The 19097-nt window shown below is 42.5% G+C and overlaps 1 protein-coding gene across 2 annotated transcripts in view; it reads left to right on the forward strand.

The window, feature by feature from the left end:
* The window catches only part of wdr35 (WD repeat domain 35), a 276662-nt gene that overhangs the window by 235535 nt on the left and 22030 nt on the right, over window positions 1-19097 (forward strand). For both annotated transcript variants that reach the window (XM_070885100.1, XM_070885101.1), the window contains exon 23: window positions 17107-17271. In XM_070885100.1, the coding sequence (XP_070741201.1) occupies window positions 17107-17271 (165 nt within the window). The remainder of the gene's footprint in view (window positions 1-17106; window positions 17272-19097) is intronic.

A 19097-nucleotide genomic window follows, 5' to 3' on the forward strand; every position in this document is an offset into this window, starting at 1 on the left:
CCGTACATGATGAGAGAAAGGGTAGAGATCGAGCTAGACCGGCTGCAACGAGAGGGCATCCATTTCACCAATCGAGTTCAACGAGTGAGCCAGCCCGATCATTCCTCTCCTCAAGGGAGACTGCACCATCAGAATCTGTGGCGATTACAAAGTAACTATCAATCGTTTCTCCCTGCAGGACCAATGCCCACTACCACAGGCCGACGACCTCTTTGCAACACTGGTGGGAGGAAAGACATTCACGAAGCTGGATTTGACTTCAGCCTGCATGACGCAGGAACTGGAGGAATCATCGAAGATCCTCACCTGCATCAACACGCACAAAGGTCTTTTAATTTATAACAGGTGCCCGTTTGGAATTCGATCAGCGGCGGCGATATTCCAGAGAAACAGGGAAAACTTTCTGAAGTCGGTCTCGAGCACCGTGGTCTTCCAGGACGACATCTTGGTCACAGGTCGGGACACAGTTGAGCATCTGCAGAACCTGGAGGATGTTCTTAGTCGACTCAACTGCGTGGGGCTCAGGTTAAAATGCTCGAAATGCGTTTTCCTGGCCCTGAAGTGGAGTTCTTGGGGAGAAAGATCGCGGCGGACAGCATCAGGCCCATCGATTCGAAGACGGAGGCAATCAAGAACGCACTGAGGCCACAGAACGTGACGGAGCTGCGGTCGTTTCTAGGACTCCTGAACTACTTTGGTAACTTCTTAATGGGTCTCAGCACACTGTTAGAAGCACTGCATGTCTTACTGCATAAAGGGGACGAATAGGTTTGGGGCAAAAGCCAAAAAAATGCCTTTGTAAAAGCTAGAAAATTGTTATGCTCAAACAAATTGCTTGTGTTGTATGATCTATGTAAGCGTTTGGTACTAGCATATGATGCGTCGTCATATGGCGTCGGGTGTGTATTGCAACAAGCTAATGATTCTGGGAAACTGCAACCGGTTGCTTACGCATCCAGGAGTCTGTCTAAGGCTGAGAGAGCCTACAGCATGATTGAAAAAGAAGCGTTAGCGTGTCTCTCTGAGGCAAGAAAATATATCAATATCTGTTTGGGCTAAAATTCGAATTGGAAACTGACCATAAGCTACTCATATCCGTGTTTTCTGAGAGTAAAATGATAAACACAAATGCATCGGCCCACATCCAGAGATGGGCGCTCACGTTGTCCACATACAACTACACCATCCGCCACAGGCCAGGCACAGAAAACTGTGCCGATGCTCTCAGTAGGCTGCCATTGCTCACCAGGGGGTGGAAATGGCGCAGCCCGCAGATTTAGCCATGGTTATAGAAGCATTTAAGTATGAGCAATCACCTGTCACTGCCCGGCAGATCAAAACCTGGACGAGCCAGGACTCCTTATTGTCCCGAGTCAAAAGCTGTGTGCTTCATGGGAGCTGGTCCAGTGTCCCAGTGGAAATGCAGGAAGAGATAAAGCCTTTCCAGCGGCGCAAAGATGAAATGTCTATACAGGCAGACTGCCTTCTGTGGGGCAACATAGTAGTGGTTCCCAAGAAGGGCAGAGACACCGTCTCAGTGACCTCCACAGTACCCACCCAGGCATCGTAATGATGAAAGCAATAGCCAGATCCCACGTGTGGTGGCCCGGTATCGATGCGGACTTGGAGTCCTGCGTTCACAGATGTAATACGTGCTCGCAGTTAAGCAATGTACCCAAGGAGGCGCTGCTAAATTTATGGTCTTGGCCCTCCAAACCGTGGTCTAGGGTACACGCCGACTATGCAAGCCCGTTCTTGAGTAAAATGTTCCTTGTGGTTGTAGATGCGTAGTCCAAGTGGATTGAATGTGAGATAATGTCAGCTAGCACATCCGCTGCCACGACTGAAAGCCTGTGGGGCATGTTTGTCACTCACGGCTTACCCGATGTCCTGGTGAGCGACAACGGGCCATGTTTTACCAGTGCTGAATTTAAAGAAATCATGACCCGCAACGGGATCAAACAGGTCACATCTGCCCCGTTTAAACCAGCATCCAATGATCAGGCAGAGAGAGCAATGCAAACCATCAAGCAGGGCTTGAAGAGGGTAACGGAAGGCTCATTGCGGACTCGCCTATCCCGAATCCTGCTTAGCTAGCGCATGAGACCCCATTTGCTCACTGGGATCCCACCTGCTGAACAGCTCATGAAAAGAGCACTTAAGACATGGCTCTCGTTAGTTCACCCTGATCTAGATGAACAGGTAGAGAGCAGGCGGCTTCAACAGAGTGCATACCATGATAGCGCAAATGTGTCACACGAGATTGAAATCCATGATCCTGTATTTGTATTGAATTATGGACAAGGTCCTAAGTGGCTTCCCGGCACTGTCGTGGCCAATGAGGGGAGCAGGGTTTTTCGGGTCAAACTTTCAAATGGACTCATTCACCGGAAACACTTGGACCAAATCAGACTCAGATTCACGGACTATCCTGAGCAACCCACCTTGGACCCTATCTTTTTTGATCCCCCAACATACACATCAGTGGCAACCGGCACTGCAGTTGACCACGAAGCAGAACCCATCATCCACAGCAGCCCAGCAGGACCTACCACACCAGGCAGCCCAGCAAGGCCAGCTGCACAGCAGCCCAGTGAGGGCCCAACAATTGATTCAACAATACCAGCTTTCACACCAAGACGATCAACCAGGGCAAGAAGGGCCCCAGATCGCCTCACATTGTAAATAGTTACACTATTGACTTTACGGGGGAGTGTTGTTATATATGTAAACTTGTATATACTCTGTGCAACCACCAGAGGGCTCATCCCCTGGATTCCCAAGGGATCCCATAGTCCCTTGGGAGCACAGGTATTTAAGGAGGCATCACAGGTTGGAGAGGCACTCTGGAGACCTGCAATAAAAGACTACGGTCACACTTCACTTTGAGCTCACAGTGTTCAGTCTGACTCTTTCTCCATACATAGTATGCAGGTACAGCAAGTGATCAGGAAGGCCAATGGCATCTTGACCTTTATTGCAAAGGGGATGGAGTATAAAAGCAGGGAAATCTTGCTGCAGCTATATAAGATATTGGTGAGGCCACACCTGGAATACTGCGTGCAGTTTTGGTTTCCATATTTACGAAAGGATATACTTGCTTTGGAGGCAGTTCAGAGAAGGTTCACTGGGTTGATTCCAGAGATGAGGGAGTTGTCTTATGAGGAAAGGTTGAGTAGGTTGGGCCTCTGCTCATTGGAATTCAGAAGAATGAGAGGTGATCTTATCGAAACTTATAAGATTATGAGGGGGCTTGACGAGTAGATGCAGAGAGGATGTTTCCACTGATGGGGGAGACTAGAACTAGAGGGCATGATCAACATAAGGGGCCGCCCATTTAAAACAGAGATGAGGAGAAATTTCTTCTCTGAGGGTTGTAAATCTGTGGAATTCGCTGTCTCAGAGAGCTGTGGAAGCTGGCACATTGAATAAATTTAAGACAGAAATAGACAGTTTCTTAAACGATAAGGGGATAAGGGGTTATGGGGAGCAGGCAGGGAAGTGGACCCGAGTCCACGATCAGATCAGCCATAATCTTATTGAATGGGCGAAACAGGATCAAGGGGCCGTATGGTCTACTCCTGTTCCTATTTCTTATGTTCTTCTCTCGACAGGCTAAGTGAATGGGCAAAAATTTGGCAGATGGTGTTATAATGTGGGAAAATGTGAGGTTATCCACTTTGGCAGAAAAAATAGAAAATAAATTATAATTTAAATGGAGAAAAATTGCTAAGTGCTGCAGTACAGAGGGACCTGAGGGTCCTTGTGCATGAAACACAAAAAGTTAGCGTGCAGGTACAGCAAGTAATCAGGAAGGCAAATGGAATGTTGGCCTTTATTACAAGGGGGATTGAGTATAAAAGCAGAGAAGTCCTGCTACAACTGTACAGGGTATTGGTGAGGCCACACCTGGAGTACTGCGTGCTGTTTGGTCTCTGTATTTAAGGAAAGATATACTTGCATTGGAGGCTATTCAGAGAAGGTTCACCAGGTTGGTTCGGGAGATGAGGTGGCTGACTTATGAAGATAGTTTGCGTAGGTTGGGCCTATACTCATTGGAGTTCAGAAGAATAAGAGGTGATCTTATCGAAACATATAAGATAATGAGGGGACGCGATAAGGTGGACGCAGAGAGGATATTTCCACTCATAGGGGAAACTAAAACTAGGGGACAAGATAGAGCTGGACCTTCCCGAGAGCCCTTCAACGCCTGATTGCCCGCCCAGAAAAAAAACGCTAATGTTTTGCAAGTAACGCTGGCGAAAATTTCCATTATTAAGTTAAAAATGATCGCCTGGCGATAAAATGGATCTTGCATAATTATTCTCGGCGGTTAAAGGGGAAACTCAGTAAAACGGGCGGTTCTTAAAATGTTTTTAAAAATTTAGTCTGAGGCTGCGGTTGGGCCTAGGGAGGCAGAGGGTGGGCGGGGGGAGCTTTAAAATAAAGTCACTCAAAAAAAATGTTAAAAAACATTCCCAAGACACTTTAAAGCTAATTGGCATTTTACAATTAAAAATAAATAAATAAATAGTCTTTAACTTACCTTTTTTTTGCAGAGTACTCACCTACCGCCCTGTTTAAGCAGCTTTCACAGGGCAGTTCCCTCGGCAATCTGGATGGGCTTCCGTTGCGGCTAAACTTACGCCCTGGCAATTTACTTGGTGGTGCACGTCGGCGGTTTGGTCTCGGTGGGCGTTTTGAGATTTGGGCGGTACCATTAAAAAAACGAAGGGGGAAATTTTCGCCGTGCCGTATCGCTAGCAAAAACAGCTGTACCACCGAGAAAATCGCCAAAAATAAAGGTGAAAGTTTAGCCCAAGATAGTCTCAGAATAATGGGCTGCCCATTTAAAACTGAGATGAGGAGGAATTTCTTCTCTGAGGGAATTCTCTGGCCCAGAGAGCTGTGGAGATGGACAGAATTTTGAGCGATATGGGAATAAAGTGTTATGGAGAGCGGGCAGGGAAGTGGAGCTATATCTGCAAGCACTCTAATAATGACTCCACGAGGTAAGGGTATAGTACTTGAACTGTCGTGACCTAAGTCCTTTATTGCAGCTCCTAGAGTGAGGACACCAAGAGGTGAGCTCCCTTTTATACTTGGTTACCTGCAGTGTACAGGTGACCCTTATGTCTCCAGCAGCAGCACTCTCTGGTGGTACAGGTATAGTGTATACAGGGTGAAGGTACATTCAATGGTCTAGTGTTATAGTACATACATTAACATGCATACATGACAGTGTCCATGATTAGATCAGCCATGATCTTATTAAATGGTGGAGCAGGCTCGAGCGGCCAGGTGACCTACTCCTGCTCCTATTTCTTATCTTGTTATGTAGAATGCTGAGTCAGAGGACAAGTAGCAGAATGGATAGCTAGCTGGCTTCAAGACAAAAAGCAGACAGTAGGGGTAAAGGGTAGCTATTCACAGTGGCAGAAGGGGTGTAGTGGTGTTCCACAAGGATCAGTGCTGGGATCGCTGTTCTCAATTTATATTAGCGATTTCAACTTTGGAATCAAATACACAATTTCTAAATTTGACACCAAATTGGGGAAGATAGTTGATACTGAGAAGGAGTGCTACAAATTACAGGAAGATATTAATAAACTTGAAGAATGGGCATATAAATGCAAATGAAATTCAACACAGATAAATGTGAGGTATCACATTTTGGTAGAAAGAATATTACTTATTACTTTGAGAGTGAGAGTCTGGATGGGATAGAGGAGCAAAGGCATCTCGGATACAAATACACAAATCACTAAAAGTAGCGACACAGGTTAACAAGGCCATAAAAAAGCAAACCAAGCAGTAGGGTTTATTTCTAGAGAGATAGAATTGAAAATTAGTGAAGTTATGCTACATTTCTGGTCGCCATATTATAAAAAGGACATAGAGGCACTGGAGAGGATGCAGAGAAGATTTACAAGGATGATACCAGAAATTCTAGGGTATACCTATCAGGAAAGGATGAACAGGCTGTGTCTCTTTTCGCTTGAATAAAAAAGACTGAGGGGTGACCTAATTGAAGTCTTTAAAATTATGAAAGGGTGAGATAGATTAGATACAGAGAGAGAGTGAGTTTCCACTTATGGGGAAGAGCATAACTAGAGGCCATCATTATAAGATAGTCACCAAGAATTTAAAAAGGGAATTTAAAAAGAAAGAAAAAAAGGAAGTCTTGGATTCATATAGCGCCTTTCAAGACCACCGGACGTCTCAAAGTCCTCTACAGCCAATGAAGTACTTTTGGAATGCAGTTGCTGTGGTAATGTAGGAAACACGATTTGCGCACAAACAAGCTCCCACAAACAGCAATGTGATAATGACTAGATTATCTGTTTTTCGTTATGTTGATTGAGGGATAAATAACTCCCCTGCTCATCTTCAAAATAGTGCCACGGGATCTTTTACGTTCACTTGCTGAAAGACGGAACCTCCGACAGTGCAGTGCACTGCAGTATCAGCCTAGACTTTTTTTTTGTGCTCAAGTCCCTGTAGTGAGGCGATTCAGAGGCGAGAGTGCTACCCACTGAGCCATAGCTGATGCACTCAGAAGATACTTCTTTACCCAGAGAGTGGTGAGAATGTGGAACTCGCTGCCACAGGGAGTAGTTAAGGCAAATAGTATAGATGCATTTAAGGGAAGGTTAGATAAGCATATGAAGGAGAAGAGAATAGAGTGTTATGCTGTTAGAGTTAGATGAGGAAAGATGGGATGAGGCTCAAGTCGAGCATAAATGCCGGCATGGACTATTTCTGTGCTGTATATCCTATGTAAACCTATATAATTAAGAATCATAAAATTAAACAGCACAGAAGGAGGCCATTCAGCCCATCATGCTTATGCCAGCTCTTTAAAAGAGCTATCCAATTGGTCCCACTCCCTTGTTCTTTCCCCATAGCCCAGCAAATGTTCCCTTTTCAAGTATTTATCAAGTTTCCTTTTGAAAGTTACTATTAACTCTTGCTTTCCACTACCCTTTCAGACAGTGCATTCCAGATCATAACAGTTCGCTAGGTAAAAAATGTTTCCTCATGTCGCTTTTGGTTCTTTTGCCAATCACTTTAAATCTGTGTCCTCTGGTTACTGATCTTCTGCCACTGGAAACAGTTTCTCCTTATTTACTCTATCAAAACCAATCATGATTTTGAACACCTCTATCAAAACTCCTCTTAACCGTCTCTGCTCTAAGGAGAACAACCCCAGTTTCTCTAGTCCCTCCATGTAACTGAAGTCTTTCATCCCTGGTAAAGTTCTAGTAGATCTCCTCTCCACTCTCTCTTAAGGCCTTGAGATCCTTCCTAAAGTATGGCACCCAGAATGGCCACAATACTCCAGCTGGGGGCTAACCAGTGTTTTATAAAGGTCCAGCATAACTTTCTTGCTTTTGTACTCTCTGCCTCTATTTATAAACCAAGGATCCCGTGTGGCTTTTTAACAGCCTTCTCAACTTGTCCTGCCTCCTTCAAAGTCTTGTGTATGTACTCCCCAAGTCTCTCTGTTCCTGTACCACCTTTAAAATGTAACCATTTAATTTATATTGCCTCTCCTTATTCTTCCTACCAAAATTCATCACACTTTTCTGCGATAAATTTCATCTGCCATGTGTCTGTCCATTTAACTAGTCTGCCTATGTCCTCCTGAAGTCTGTTACTATTCTCCTTACTGTTTCCTACATTTCTGAGTTTTGCATCATCTGCAAACTTTTAAATTATGCGTGTGTACCTGTTGTGGAGTGTTTAAATAACATTCGACACAAGTCTGTATGTGGAGAAAAGAGTTGTTTATTTTGCTCAATCGATCACGGGAGACCCGGCTTCTACATGAGTTCAGTAACTCGGTGAGCCAAACCTGCCGTTCTCGCCGACCAGCTTCGGGGCTGCTATTTTTATACAGTCAAAATACATACAAAATCATGAAGTTCCGCGTAGAAGCTTTCCATTTGTTGTTTCCCTGCCGCGTCATAAAGTTTCGCTTAACTACTATGATTACAAATATTAATTGGTTAATACAATTATATTGACAGCAAGCTTCGTTACCTCTCCTGTGCGCCTTTTATCTGATCAGTTACGTACTACATCATTACTTTTCTATGGTTAAGAATTCCTGAGTACTTCTTCCCAGAACTATTTTCCCTTGACTAAATCTTCTGTTAATAGACAGACAAAGCTGGGGTATTTATCGTTATCTCGTGTAATTCTGTCTATGCTTGGACATCTGCCAAACACTCTCTTCTCGAGAGTTATACGTTATGGTCCTGCGCTGAGCCACAAACTTTTTAGAAATACTAATGATTTTTAACCCCTTCAATCCCCGCTTTGGTCATATGGTTAATCTAACACAACATGACCAATTATTCACCTTGTCTGATTCACGTGTGCTCTGCCCCGGTCTCGGTGATCAGGCGATAGGTTGAGAACACCCACAAATCATATCAGGTATTCATTCTGCAACAATTTGACCAGTTCCCTAGCTTGTAGCTTTGCTCGGGTATACCTCTTCTGTCTTTTGCACTTGTTACCTAACATCACCAACCAACTCAAGGCTTTTACTATCTGTGCTGCCACTAGGGTATGTGAATGGATCCTTATCCACAGATGTATTTCAACGTTCATTCTCCAATTCCATAATCTCAAGTACCAAGGCGGGTTTTCCAGGTTATCCTTTATTTCACTGTCCAGTTCTTTGCCTTTAACCTTTAGCTCATAATATATTTTATTGTTATTTCTTAATGGTCCTTTGAGCTCAGTTAAATCTTTAAGTAACAGGGGAATTGATGATGCTTGCTCTTCCATGTAACCATCAATATTTTGCTTAATCTCATCGCTTATATGTAATGGCATTGTCTTCCTAGAGTGAATATACGTCATGTGTGCTCTTCCCACTGCCACTGGGAGTAAAGCAAAAGTTAGGCATTGTAATGTTACAAGTCAAGCCTCCGTGATTGTAAGTTCCCAGGCTAGTTACCACATTATTCTCCTCGTCCTTGATAGGTGTAATGTGTGGGTTTGGTTTGGGCAGGGCTTATTCCCATGACAGATCCTCCCGTAGTATTGCCAAACCCGCAGCTATCCTTGCTCCCGTCTCCCACTGGGTGAGGGCATATAGTTAGGTTTCCTTTTCTCTGGCACCGAGATAAAGATATTCCCCTTATTTTTCCATTCTTTTTGATCGCATACTGGTCCATCGGGTAATGGTGGATGTACTCTTCCCCTCGTATTATCCCTATGTTTTCAACTTCATATTGAGGATCCCGGTATGAGCCTTGGTTTATTACAGGGATCACTAGTATTATCCCTACCATAGGGGTTTGCTTCCCCTTACATCCTCCTTTAACCGCATACACCTTAGTCATTGGGTACTGTTGAGGGGGATGACTCATCAGGGGAGAGCAGCAGCAGCCATGTTCATGGCACCGTGGGTGGCTCTGCTGCACAGGAGGGCAGGAAAAAGAGTGGGAGAGCTATAGTGATAGGAGATTCTATTGTAAGGGGAATAGATAGACGGTTCTGCGGCCGCAACCGAGACTCCAGGATGGTATGTTGCCTCCCTGGTGCAAGGGTCAAGGCTATCTCGGAGAGGGTGCAGGACATTTTGAAGGGGGAGGGTAAACAGCCAGTTATCGTGGTACATATAGGTACCAACGATATAAGTAAAAAACGGGATGAGGTCCTACAAGACGAATTCAACATTTAGGAAGGATAGACAGAAAGGAAAGGGAGGTGGGGTGGCATTGCTGGTTAAAGAGGAAATTAATGCAATAGTAAGGAAGGACATTAGCTTGGATGATGTGGAATCAGTATGGGTGGATCTATGGAATACCAAAGGGCAGAAAACGCTAGTGGGAGTTGTGTACAGACCACCAAACAGTAGTAGTGAGGTTGGGGACAGCATCAAACAAGAAATTAGGGATGTGTGCAATAAAGGTACAGCAGTTATCATGGGCGACTTTAATCTACATATTGATTGGGCTAACCAAACTGGTAGCAATACGGTGGAGGAGGATTTCCTGGAGTATATTAGGGATGGTTTTCGAGACCACTATGTCGAGGAGCCAACTAGAGGGATGGCCATCCTAGACTGGGTGATGTGTAATGAGAAAGGACTAATTAGCAATCTTGTTGTGCGAGGCCCCTTACGGAAGAATGACCATAATATGGTCGAATTCTTCATTAAGATGGAGAGTGACGCAGTTAATTCAGAGAATAGGGTCCTGAACTTAAGAAAAGGTAACTTCGATGGTATGAGACGTGAATTGGCTGGAATAGACTGGCGAGTGATACTTAAAGGGTTGATGGTGGATAGGCAATGGCAAACATTTAAAGATCACGTGGATGAACTTCAACAATTATACATCCCTTTCTGGAGTAAAAATAAAACGGGGAAGGTGGCTCAACCGTGGCTAACAAGGGAAATTAAGGATAGTGTTAAGTCCAAGGAAGAGGCATATAAATTGGCCAGCAAACCTGAGGACTGGGAGAATTTTATAATGTAGCAGAGGAGGACAAAGGGTTTAATTAGGAGGGCGAAAATAGAGTATGAGAGGAAGCGTGCTGAGAACATAAAAACTGACTGCAAAAGCTTCTGTAGATATGTGAAGAGAAAAAAATTAGTGAAGACAAACATGGGTCCCTTGCAGTCAGATTCAGGTGAATTTATAATGGGGAACAAAGAAATGGCGGACCAGTTAAACAAATACTTTGGACTGGACAGGTTAGATGCGGGAAGAATGTTCCCGATGTTGGAGAAGTCCAGAACCAGGGGGCATAGTCTTAGGATAAGGGGTAGGCCATTTAGGACTGAGATGAGGAGAAACTTCTTCTCAGAGTTGGTAACCTGTGGAATTCCCTACCGCAGAGAGTTGTTGATGCCAGTTCATTGTATATATTCAAGAGGGAGTTAGATATTGCCCTTACGGCTAAAGGGATCAAGGGGTATGGAGAGAAAACAGGAAAGGAATACTGAGGTGAATGATCAGCCATGATCTTATTGAATGGTGGTACAGGCTCGAAGGGCCAAATGGCCTACTCCTGTACCTATTTTCTATGTTTCTATGTTTTCTTTGAGGGTGCAGGCATCTAACGGCTCAATGTGCTGTGCCATTTCTTTCAACTGGGTGCTATTTATCCAATCTGGAACTCGTCCAGTTTGTATCTGATCCATATTGTGTCTCACCTGACCAATCATCCATCTCCCACAGGCATGACAATGTGTCTCTTTTCCTGTCCTCGGCATCGTCCTCTCGTTCCTGCTTATTTAGCTCGTTAATTGTTCGTGCATGGCCTTCCAATATGAATAGACCCTCTAGCAGTATTTTGGATGTTTTAGATCCTAACTCTGAAGATTCTATCCCTATCCCGGCCTGTTTCCTCATTAGTACCTCCATCGTTCCCCTCAAACTATCTACTCCTGCTTGGATCGCGTGTAAATCTAGTGCATCTACTAGAGAGGCCCCTGTAGTTACTCCAGTTAATATGTCATTCCCTATTGATCTCCTCTGTCTTCTCCTTTGTGTCTCAGCTGCTTGTGATACTCCCTTGCTCCTGATGCGTCACTGGCTTTTCTCAGGATTATGTCTAGCAACTGTGTGTACAATGCTTTAGTCTTAGGGCTAAACTTTTCTGGCAGATATAGGTCTGTTAAATTTATGATCACAGGTAACATTTCATGCTGCACATTGTCAAATAACAACATTCCTTCCGATCTCGTCACCAACTCGCCGGGTGGACCTTCAGTAAGGAGGGGGCAAGTAATTGGTGGTAGTGTTGGTGGTCCTGGAATCGTGACAATAAATCATCACTGCTGGACCTGAACACTTTCTCTCTTCCTGACATATGACCCATCCTATCGCTTTTAACGAGGACGACTCTAAGATCGTGTCCATCCCTGGGTCCAGACAATGTACTGTTACTTCTGTTCCAGGTTTAACTATCACGCGCTTTCCCAAGGTTAATTCCCCTGGTTTACAATATTCAGCTAACATTTTGTTACCCACTTATCCTGTGGCTTCAAGATAAACGCTCTTGAGACTCGGATGCCGCCCCCTAGGGGCTGCTTTACATAGTTGTTGTACCCTCTGGTGTGCGTATATGCTTCTGGGCCCCCTAGGGGGCAGCCTTGTAGCTTGTCCTAAGGGCAGTAGTGATCATGTTTATATATATTCTGTTGATAAAACACATCCTGGATATTCCAGGTTTTTAGTTAGATTCGTACCATTTCTACTTCTACCGGATCATTTGCATGGTTTCTCCTGACATGTGACCTTTCCCAGCTCCATTTCATTATGGCAAGTACCCCTAGCATTGAAAATATTAATCATAGTCCCCCGAAAAGTCCATCTATCAATGCATCCCTCCACTCCTTATACTCTAAGGCATATTTTAAGGTGTAGATTACTGGGAGTATCTTAGGTTCTGCCATAGCCTTATATTCTTTCTGCTGGGACCAATGTTTCCATCGGCCCCCACCTTTCATATTTATACACGCGCATGTGTCACCACTGATTAATACTTCATATGGTTCGCTCCATCGTGGGGCAAAAATTCTCTAATCAATACCTTCGCTCCAACCTCTGGCATTGCCGCCGGGGGTTTTTGTCCCTTGATCTTTATCTTCATTCCTTTGTCTATCTCTTACTTCCTGACTTCCTGCCGCATCTCTTTCAGCTGCTTACTCAATTCCATCATATACTTCCTGATTCTATCTCGTAATGGTCCTAATTCTGCCCCTCCTGTAACTATCCCTTCGGGTAACTTCATTGCTCATCCAGTCATTAGCTCATCGGGGGTTAATCCTGTAGTTTAATTTGGTGTGGCGCGTAACCTCATTCGTAGCGTGGGTAGTAATTCTGGCCAGGATTATCTGATTTCCTGTATTTAAAAATAATTGATAGTTTATAAACTATCTTAACATACTAGTGCACGCAATCCAAGTTCTTGCAAATCATTTCCAAGGCTAATTCCATATCTTATCTCGTCTCCCCCAAACGGCATTTCTGTCTTTCATCAGACATAATGGCATTTTTAGATTGTTTCCAAACTTTTTAGTTTTATTTTATTTTTTTAAAAAGAGATCAGATTTTACAAATCTGCATACACTTGGACTGTAGGTTGGCATCATTGGTTAGTACCCACATTTAACATTTTATTTAGCGAGTCCTTTTGATGAAAAACACTTTCAATGGATCTCTGTCAGATCAACACAAAAAAAAATCTCAAACACCAAAATAGTTCTAAAGAGGCTCAATTTTAAATGTATCTCAGTATTTTGTTGTGCCTTTTCTTAACCAATGGTACTTGAAACCTTTACAACAAAATTAACTCTTTACTGTTCCCATCCTAATTGCTGCTCCCCTTTTGTAGTATTTATTTTTGAATTAAAAATGTCAAATATGGTAATACTGTTTTTTAAATTGGAATTCTCATTTATGCTTATACTTTAAACTTATTATGTCTAAGTGATTCACAGATCACAGAATATAAAGTACTTGTTTTATAATTATGTGCCGAACTTCTGTTTTAGAAGCTGAACATTAAAAAAAACTCCAACCCAAATAGGAATAACATAAGTAGCAAATCTTTTGCTCTGTAACTTCAAGATATATTTTGTGATACAGTACCTCATAAATTACATCTTTTTAAGCTTCAGCTTCTGACGTAGTAGTTGAGGTAAAGTTACACAGATGTGTATTTTTATTTCTATTAAAAAGGTTTCCAAACCCAAGATTTTCAAATACAACCAAAATGTTTATCAAGGAGAATCACTTGAAATATCTCAAAATCCCAATTCAAATACTGTACTGCCAATCTTTTATTTAAAACTCTTTTACTGAGCTAGAGGCTTTCAACTCATTTAACATAAGATTTTATACAAAAGAAAACGGGGGCGTGGCTTCCCCCAGCCCATCGCTTCGAGAAACCCACAACGGCTTTTTTTAAAGGCATTACACTCTCCCTTTTTTTTATCTCATTCCTAGACTACATTTGTTGTCTTTCAATCCAATGTAATCAATGATTACGTGTTTTCTTTTGACAAGTAAGTGAGCGTGTCGGAATTTTTTTTAAAACGAGACCACGCATTTTTTTTTACTGTAATCCAATTAGAACGTCCAAATTTCTCGGCACAAGAGCTGAAGCTTTTGTGTCGGTTCTGTTTTCTCTTTTTGTTAAATATTTTATTAGCAAGGCTGAAGGTTTTATCTTTTGTTAAACAAACCCATCCTTTCTGCATTTCATCGCTCCGTAAATCATCATTAAAATAAATCCACACCTGTGTTTCTAACTTAAAATGTAATTCAATTCTAGGCAAACAATGATTATTTTAACACTCAATTCATACTTTCACAAAACTTCCCACATCCATGATAAAAGGGTTAACCAGCTAGCTTCTGCACAGAAGTGGGTGGAGCTTAAACAAACATCCAGCTATACCATTTTTTTCTTTTAAAAGACAGGTTTTCAGACAAATGAAAAATTCATTAACTCCCACCTCAAATATTCTGCAGTCATGAAAACTTCCACACAAGCACTTTCATTTAAAGACAGACATTCCCACCAATTTTTCATTCAACAAAGCTTATTTTCTTTTTTTTTTCCTGGTTCCCTTGTTTTCCTTCATCAGTCTCTGTCCCAACCGTCCGGTGGGCATCATTCTCAAACTACTTGCTTCTAGTCTTAACCTCCATAATTATAGGCACTGACTTATTACCATTAATCCTGCTTTGGCTGTTTTCTTATTTTTCTGCTTCTCCCACCATAATTTCTGTTTGGCCGGCTCTATTTTGGGATCTCACCTGTCACTTAACATAGTCATTATTAATCAATTTCACTGTATCACCCATCCCTCTGCTTGGTTTCCATTAAACCCAGAGTCTACGGTCCCACCGATACCTTATAATCTCACGTTTAGGCACGTCTACCCCTTCCGGATTTTGTGAACTGCCTCCAAGCCCTTGGACACTGCTAACATCCAGCTGGACTAACAATACTGATTGCCTCCCTGATCTGGTTCCTTAAACCTACTACTGGTTGCAACCACTACCGGTCTCTTACTTTGACTTATATAGTGACGAGATATACAAAACATTTAAATTACCCCCAAGTCTTTTGCACCATAACAGACTTTTCACAGATTCAGGTACCCCAGGCAACTGACACGTTTCGGAACAGCTTACATCGGATTATGAGTGGTAGTTTAAATATACTCACTCGTGATGCTCTGTAAATGCCAGTCTGTCTGTTCCCAGTAGGTACCCAGCTCGCAGCGCCAATTGTTGTGGAGTATTTAAATAACACTCGACATAAGTCTGTATGTAGAGAAAAGAGTTTTTTATTTTGCTTGATCGATCAAGGGAGACCTGGCTTCTACACGAGTTTAGTAACTCAGTGACCCAAACCAGCCGTTCTCGCCGAGCAGCTTCAGGGTTTGCTATTTTTATACAGTCAAAACACATACAAAATCATGAAGTTCCAAGCGGAAGCTTTCCATTTGTTGTTTCTCTGCAGCGTCATAAAGTTTCGCCTAACTACTATGATTACAAATATTAATTGGTTAATACAATTATATTGTCAGCAAGCTTCGTTACCATCCCTATGCGCCATTTATCTGATCAGTTACGTGCTACGTCATTACTTTTTTACGGTTAAGCAATTCCTGTGAAAGTACTTCTTCTTTGTAGAAAGTATTTGTCCTTGACTAAATCTTCTGTTAATACACAGACAAAGCTGGGGTATTTATCATTATCTCATGTAATTCTGTCTATGGTAGGACATCTGCCAAATACTCCCTTCTCAAGAGTTATACGTTATGGTCCCATGCTCAGCCACAAACTTTTTAGAAATACTAATGATTTTTAGCCCCTTCAATACCCAAGTCCAGGTCATAAATATATAACAAAAAGAGCAGTGGTCGCAACACTGACCCCTGGGGACATCACTGCATACTTCCCTTTTCTCTGAAAAACAACCGTTCACCATTACTCTCTGCTTTCTGTACCTTAGACAGTTTTGTACCCACACAGCCAGTAACCCCTTAATCCCAAGTGCTTTAATTTTTCTAAGAAGGACTTTTATGTCTGCACTTTTTATTGCACTATTTCAAAAGCGGTATTAATTTCTAATATTTCTGTTTTGTATTGTATTCGTATTTAGAAGTACCTGTCTATTTCTAGATTAGGAATGATTAACAGATTTAGAACAAGAGATAGCATACACCATTGAATCTATAGGAAGTTAAGAAAGCTATTAATCTTCCTGCTTAGTCCTCAATTGGGAAGGCTCTACAGCTACTTTTGGATGGTTTGGCGTATTCTGGAATTGTGGTGAGGTAGTGGGAATGACACCTTGATTTAATTACTTTGTAAGTTGTTAAAGATGTCTTCCTCCTGGCAGAAGCTATCTTGCATTTTAGTGCAACCTCTTAAGATGCATGTTTTGAGGGCACACGAGCCTAAACAAGTACTGGCCATACTCTAATTAGTATTTGTTGTTCCCTGAACTTAAAAATCAAGAAGAGTAATTATATGCTGCTGGAAGAATTGTTACTTTGATAAAGGAGATGATCAAAGTGCTAGCACAAAAGAGCACCTTTGAAATAAGAGTTCTTCAGGAAATAAATGATAGCATTCTGGAGAAAGTGAAAGCTTTAGATTCATAATGGTTGTCATGATGTTGGAGATAGTCCTTTTGAATGGTGGAAAATGATCATTTTACATAAGTGATATGCAAAGCCTTCATTCTCTTTCCTCCTCCCCACTGTTTTTTTCCATCAAGGCTTTATTTAGGTCTTGTCTTTTCTAATTCTGGTAGCTGGCGGGTCTATAGTCAAAACTAACAATTAAAAGTTCAAAAATCGGAATAAATAAATTAGATTTTCTTGATAGTTTATTTTGCTACTCTACTTTCTTACAAACTGTTCCAATGAGAGAGTATTGGTATGTGAACACTTTGTTGTACACATCATGGGTTATGGAAAGGATGCTGAGACAAGAAAACATAATGCACAAGATAAATTGTTTATTTCAGCTATAACTGTAATTCTTATTGCATTTCATTCAACGTAAATAAATTATTAATTTTTACTATTTTCTCAAAAAATTCCAGTGGAATAAGGCTGTTGAACTAGCCAAGAATCACAACATGAAAGAAATTGGATCTCTTCTGGCTAAGTATGCGTCTCATTTGTTGGAGAAGAATAAAACTTTGGAAGCGATTGAGCTTTACCGAAAAGCCCATCATTTCCTTGATGCTGCTAAGCTCACTTTTAAGGTACAGCAATAGTTTCCGCACATTCCAAATTGATTTTTGGATTTCTTAGAGGCACATGTCTTCATATTTGGAAATCTGCCCTTAAGAATTTCTAAAATCCATTATTGAAACTTAAAATTAAAAGGATAGCAGCAGATGAATTTGTTTTGTCATTTTTATCCATTAACTTTACTGCCCAGTTAAATTTTGAAGTGATATATGCATTATCTTTTAAAAGGATTTGATACAGCAAGTGATCAGGAAGGCCAATGGAATCTTGGCCTTTATTGCAAAGGGGATGGACTATAAAAGCAGCGAAGTCTTGCTACAACTATACAGGGTATTAGTGAGGCCACACCTGGAATACTGCGTGCAGTTTTGGCTTTCATATTTACGAAAGGGCATACTTGCTTTGCAGGCAGTTGAGAGAAGGTTCACTAGGTTGATTCCGAAGATGAGGGGGTTGACTTATGAGGAATGGTTGAGTAGGTTGGGCCTCTACTCATTGGAATTCAGAAAAATGAGAGGTGATATTATCGAAACGTATAAGATTATGAGGGGGCTTGACAAGGTGGATGCAGGAGGATTCCGATCCAAGGCAAAAGGGGGATGTACTCCTGCTCCTCCTGGCTCACAGGTAAGGACACTTATCTTCGATCCGAAACTGTCCCCGCCTCCCTTCAGCTGCAGGGTTTCCTGAGTCCCGGGAAACCCGGCCAGCCAGGATTAAACCTCCAACTCTTAGTCCCCAAGCTCCCGCACCACCGCAACCCCCCCCCCCCCCCCCCCCACACCGTGTCAGGACGTGTACCCTACCTGGGGTTGTGGCCTTGAGACCAGTGATCCCGCCCAACTGGAAGCCAGTTTGTCAACCAGGCTGACTTCTGGGCAGGGAACCGGTCTGTGATGTCAGACGCACACTGTGAAGTTAATACTGTACAACATGCAGGTTTTCCGCGCTCTACTGGGCATTCCCGCTCCCAGTGGATCCAAAAATAAAAATTACAGCCACAGTGTCATAAATGTGAAATCAGATCATTCAGCTTTGTATTTTCTGACGTGCCCTTTGAATAGTAAGTCTGTCTGCAAAGATACCACTTATTAGTTTAACATAAATTTAACAAACTGATTTATAGTGTTAAATATTTCTGTCACCTGAAAAAGTGCTGTAGGTTAGATCATCAGATTGAAATAAATAAGCTTCTGTAATACTCAAAAACTACTAAAAGATGATATTCTATGTTGGATGTAATGGAAGATTGATGGATATAATGGCTCAGAATTTGCAGCAAGAATAACATTGAGGCTTTCAGCAACGATCAATGTGGCCAGGAGGAGCAGGAGTGCATCCCCCTCTGCCCCCTCCACCCAATCAGATCGGAGATTGGATCCCCCATCCCGGGGTTGGGGTTCAGACCCCCACTCTCTCAGTCGCAGCTGTAGACTCTCTACCTGGGGCTGCAGCCTGCTCCAGAGTGCTCCCCGCTCGACTGGAAGCCAACCCTGTCAATCAGGCTGACTTCTGGGCGGGTATCCTGGGAAACAATAAATCTGCACGCTGTGGAGTTATGGGCTTCCAGTCTGAAACTCCATACCTGCCTACGCAACACACCTCTGTCAAGATTGGGGCCTGCTTTTCTCAGTAAGGGTTTTTCAATCTGATTGGTTAAGGAGACAATCCCCCACCTTCTTTCCCCCCACTGCACCCCCCATTGCTTGCCCTGTTCACGCAGTTCCCAGATCCCCTGTAGAGAGCACCGTGCTGTTTTATCTCTTTAATTATTGCAACTCACAGTGCAAAAGCCAACAGAAAGTGTCAGTGCAATGAACAGCTCACGCCGTTCGTT

The sequence above is a fragment of the Pristiophorus japonicus genome, chromosome 7, assembly GCF_044704955.1.
Source record: "Pristiophorus japonicus isolate sPriJap1 chromosome 7, sPriJap1.hap1, whole genome shotgun sequence".
Lineage (NCBI taxonomy): Eukaryota > Metazoa > Chordata > Chondrichthyes > Pristiophoridae > Pristiophorus > Pristiophorus japonicus.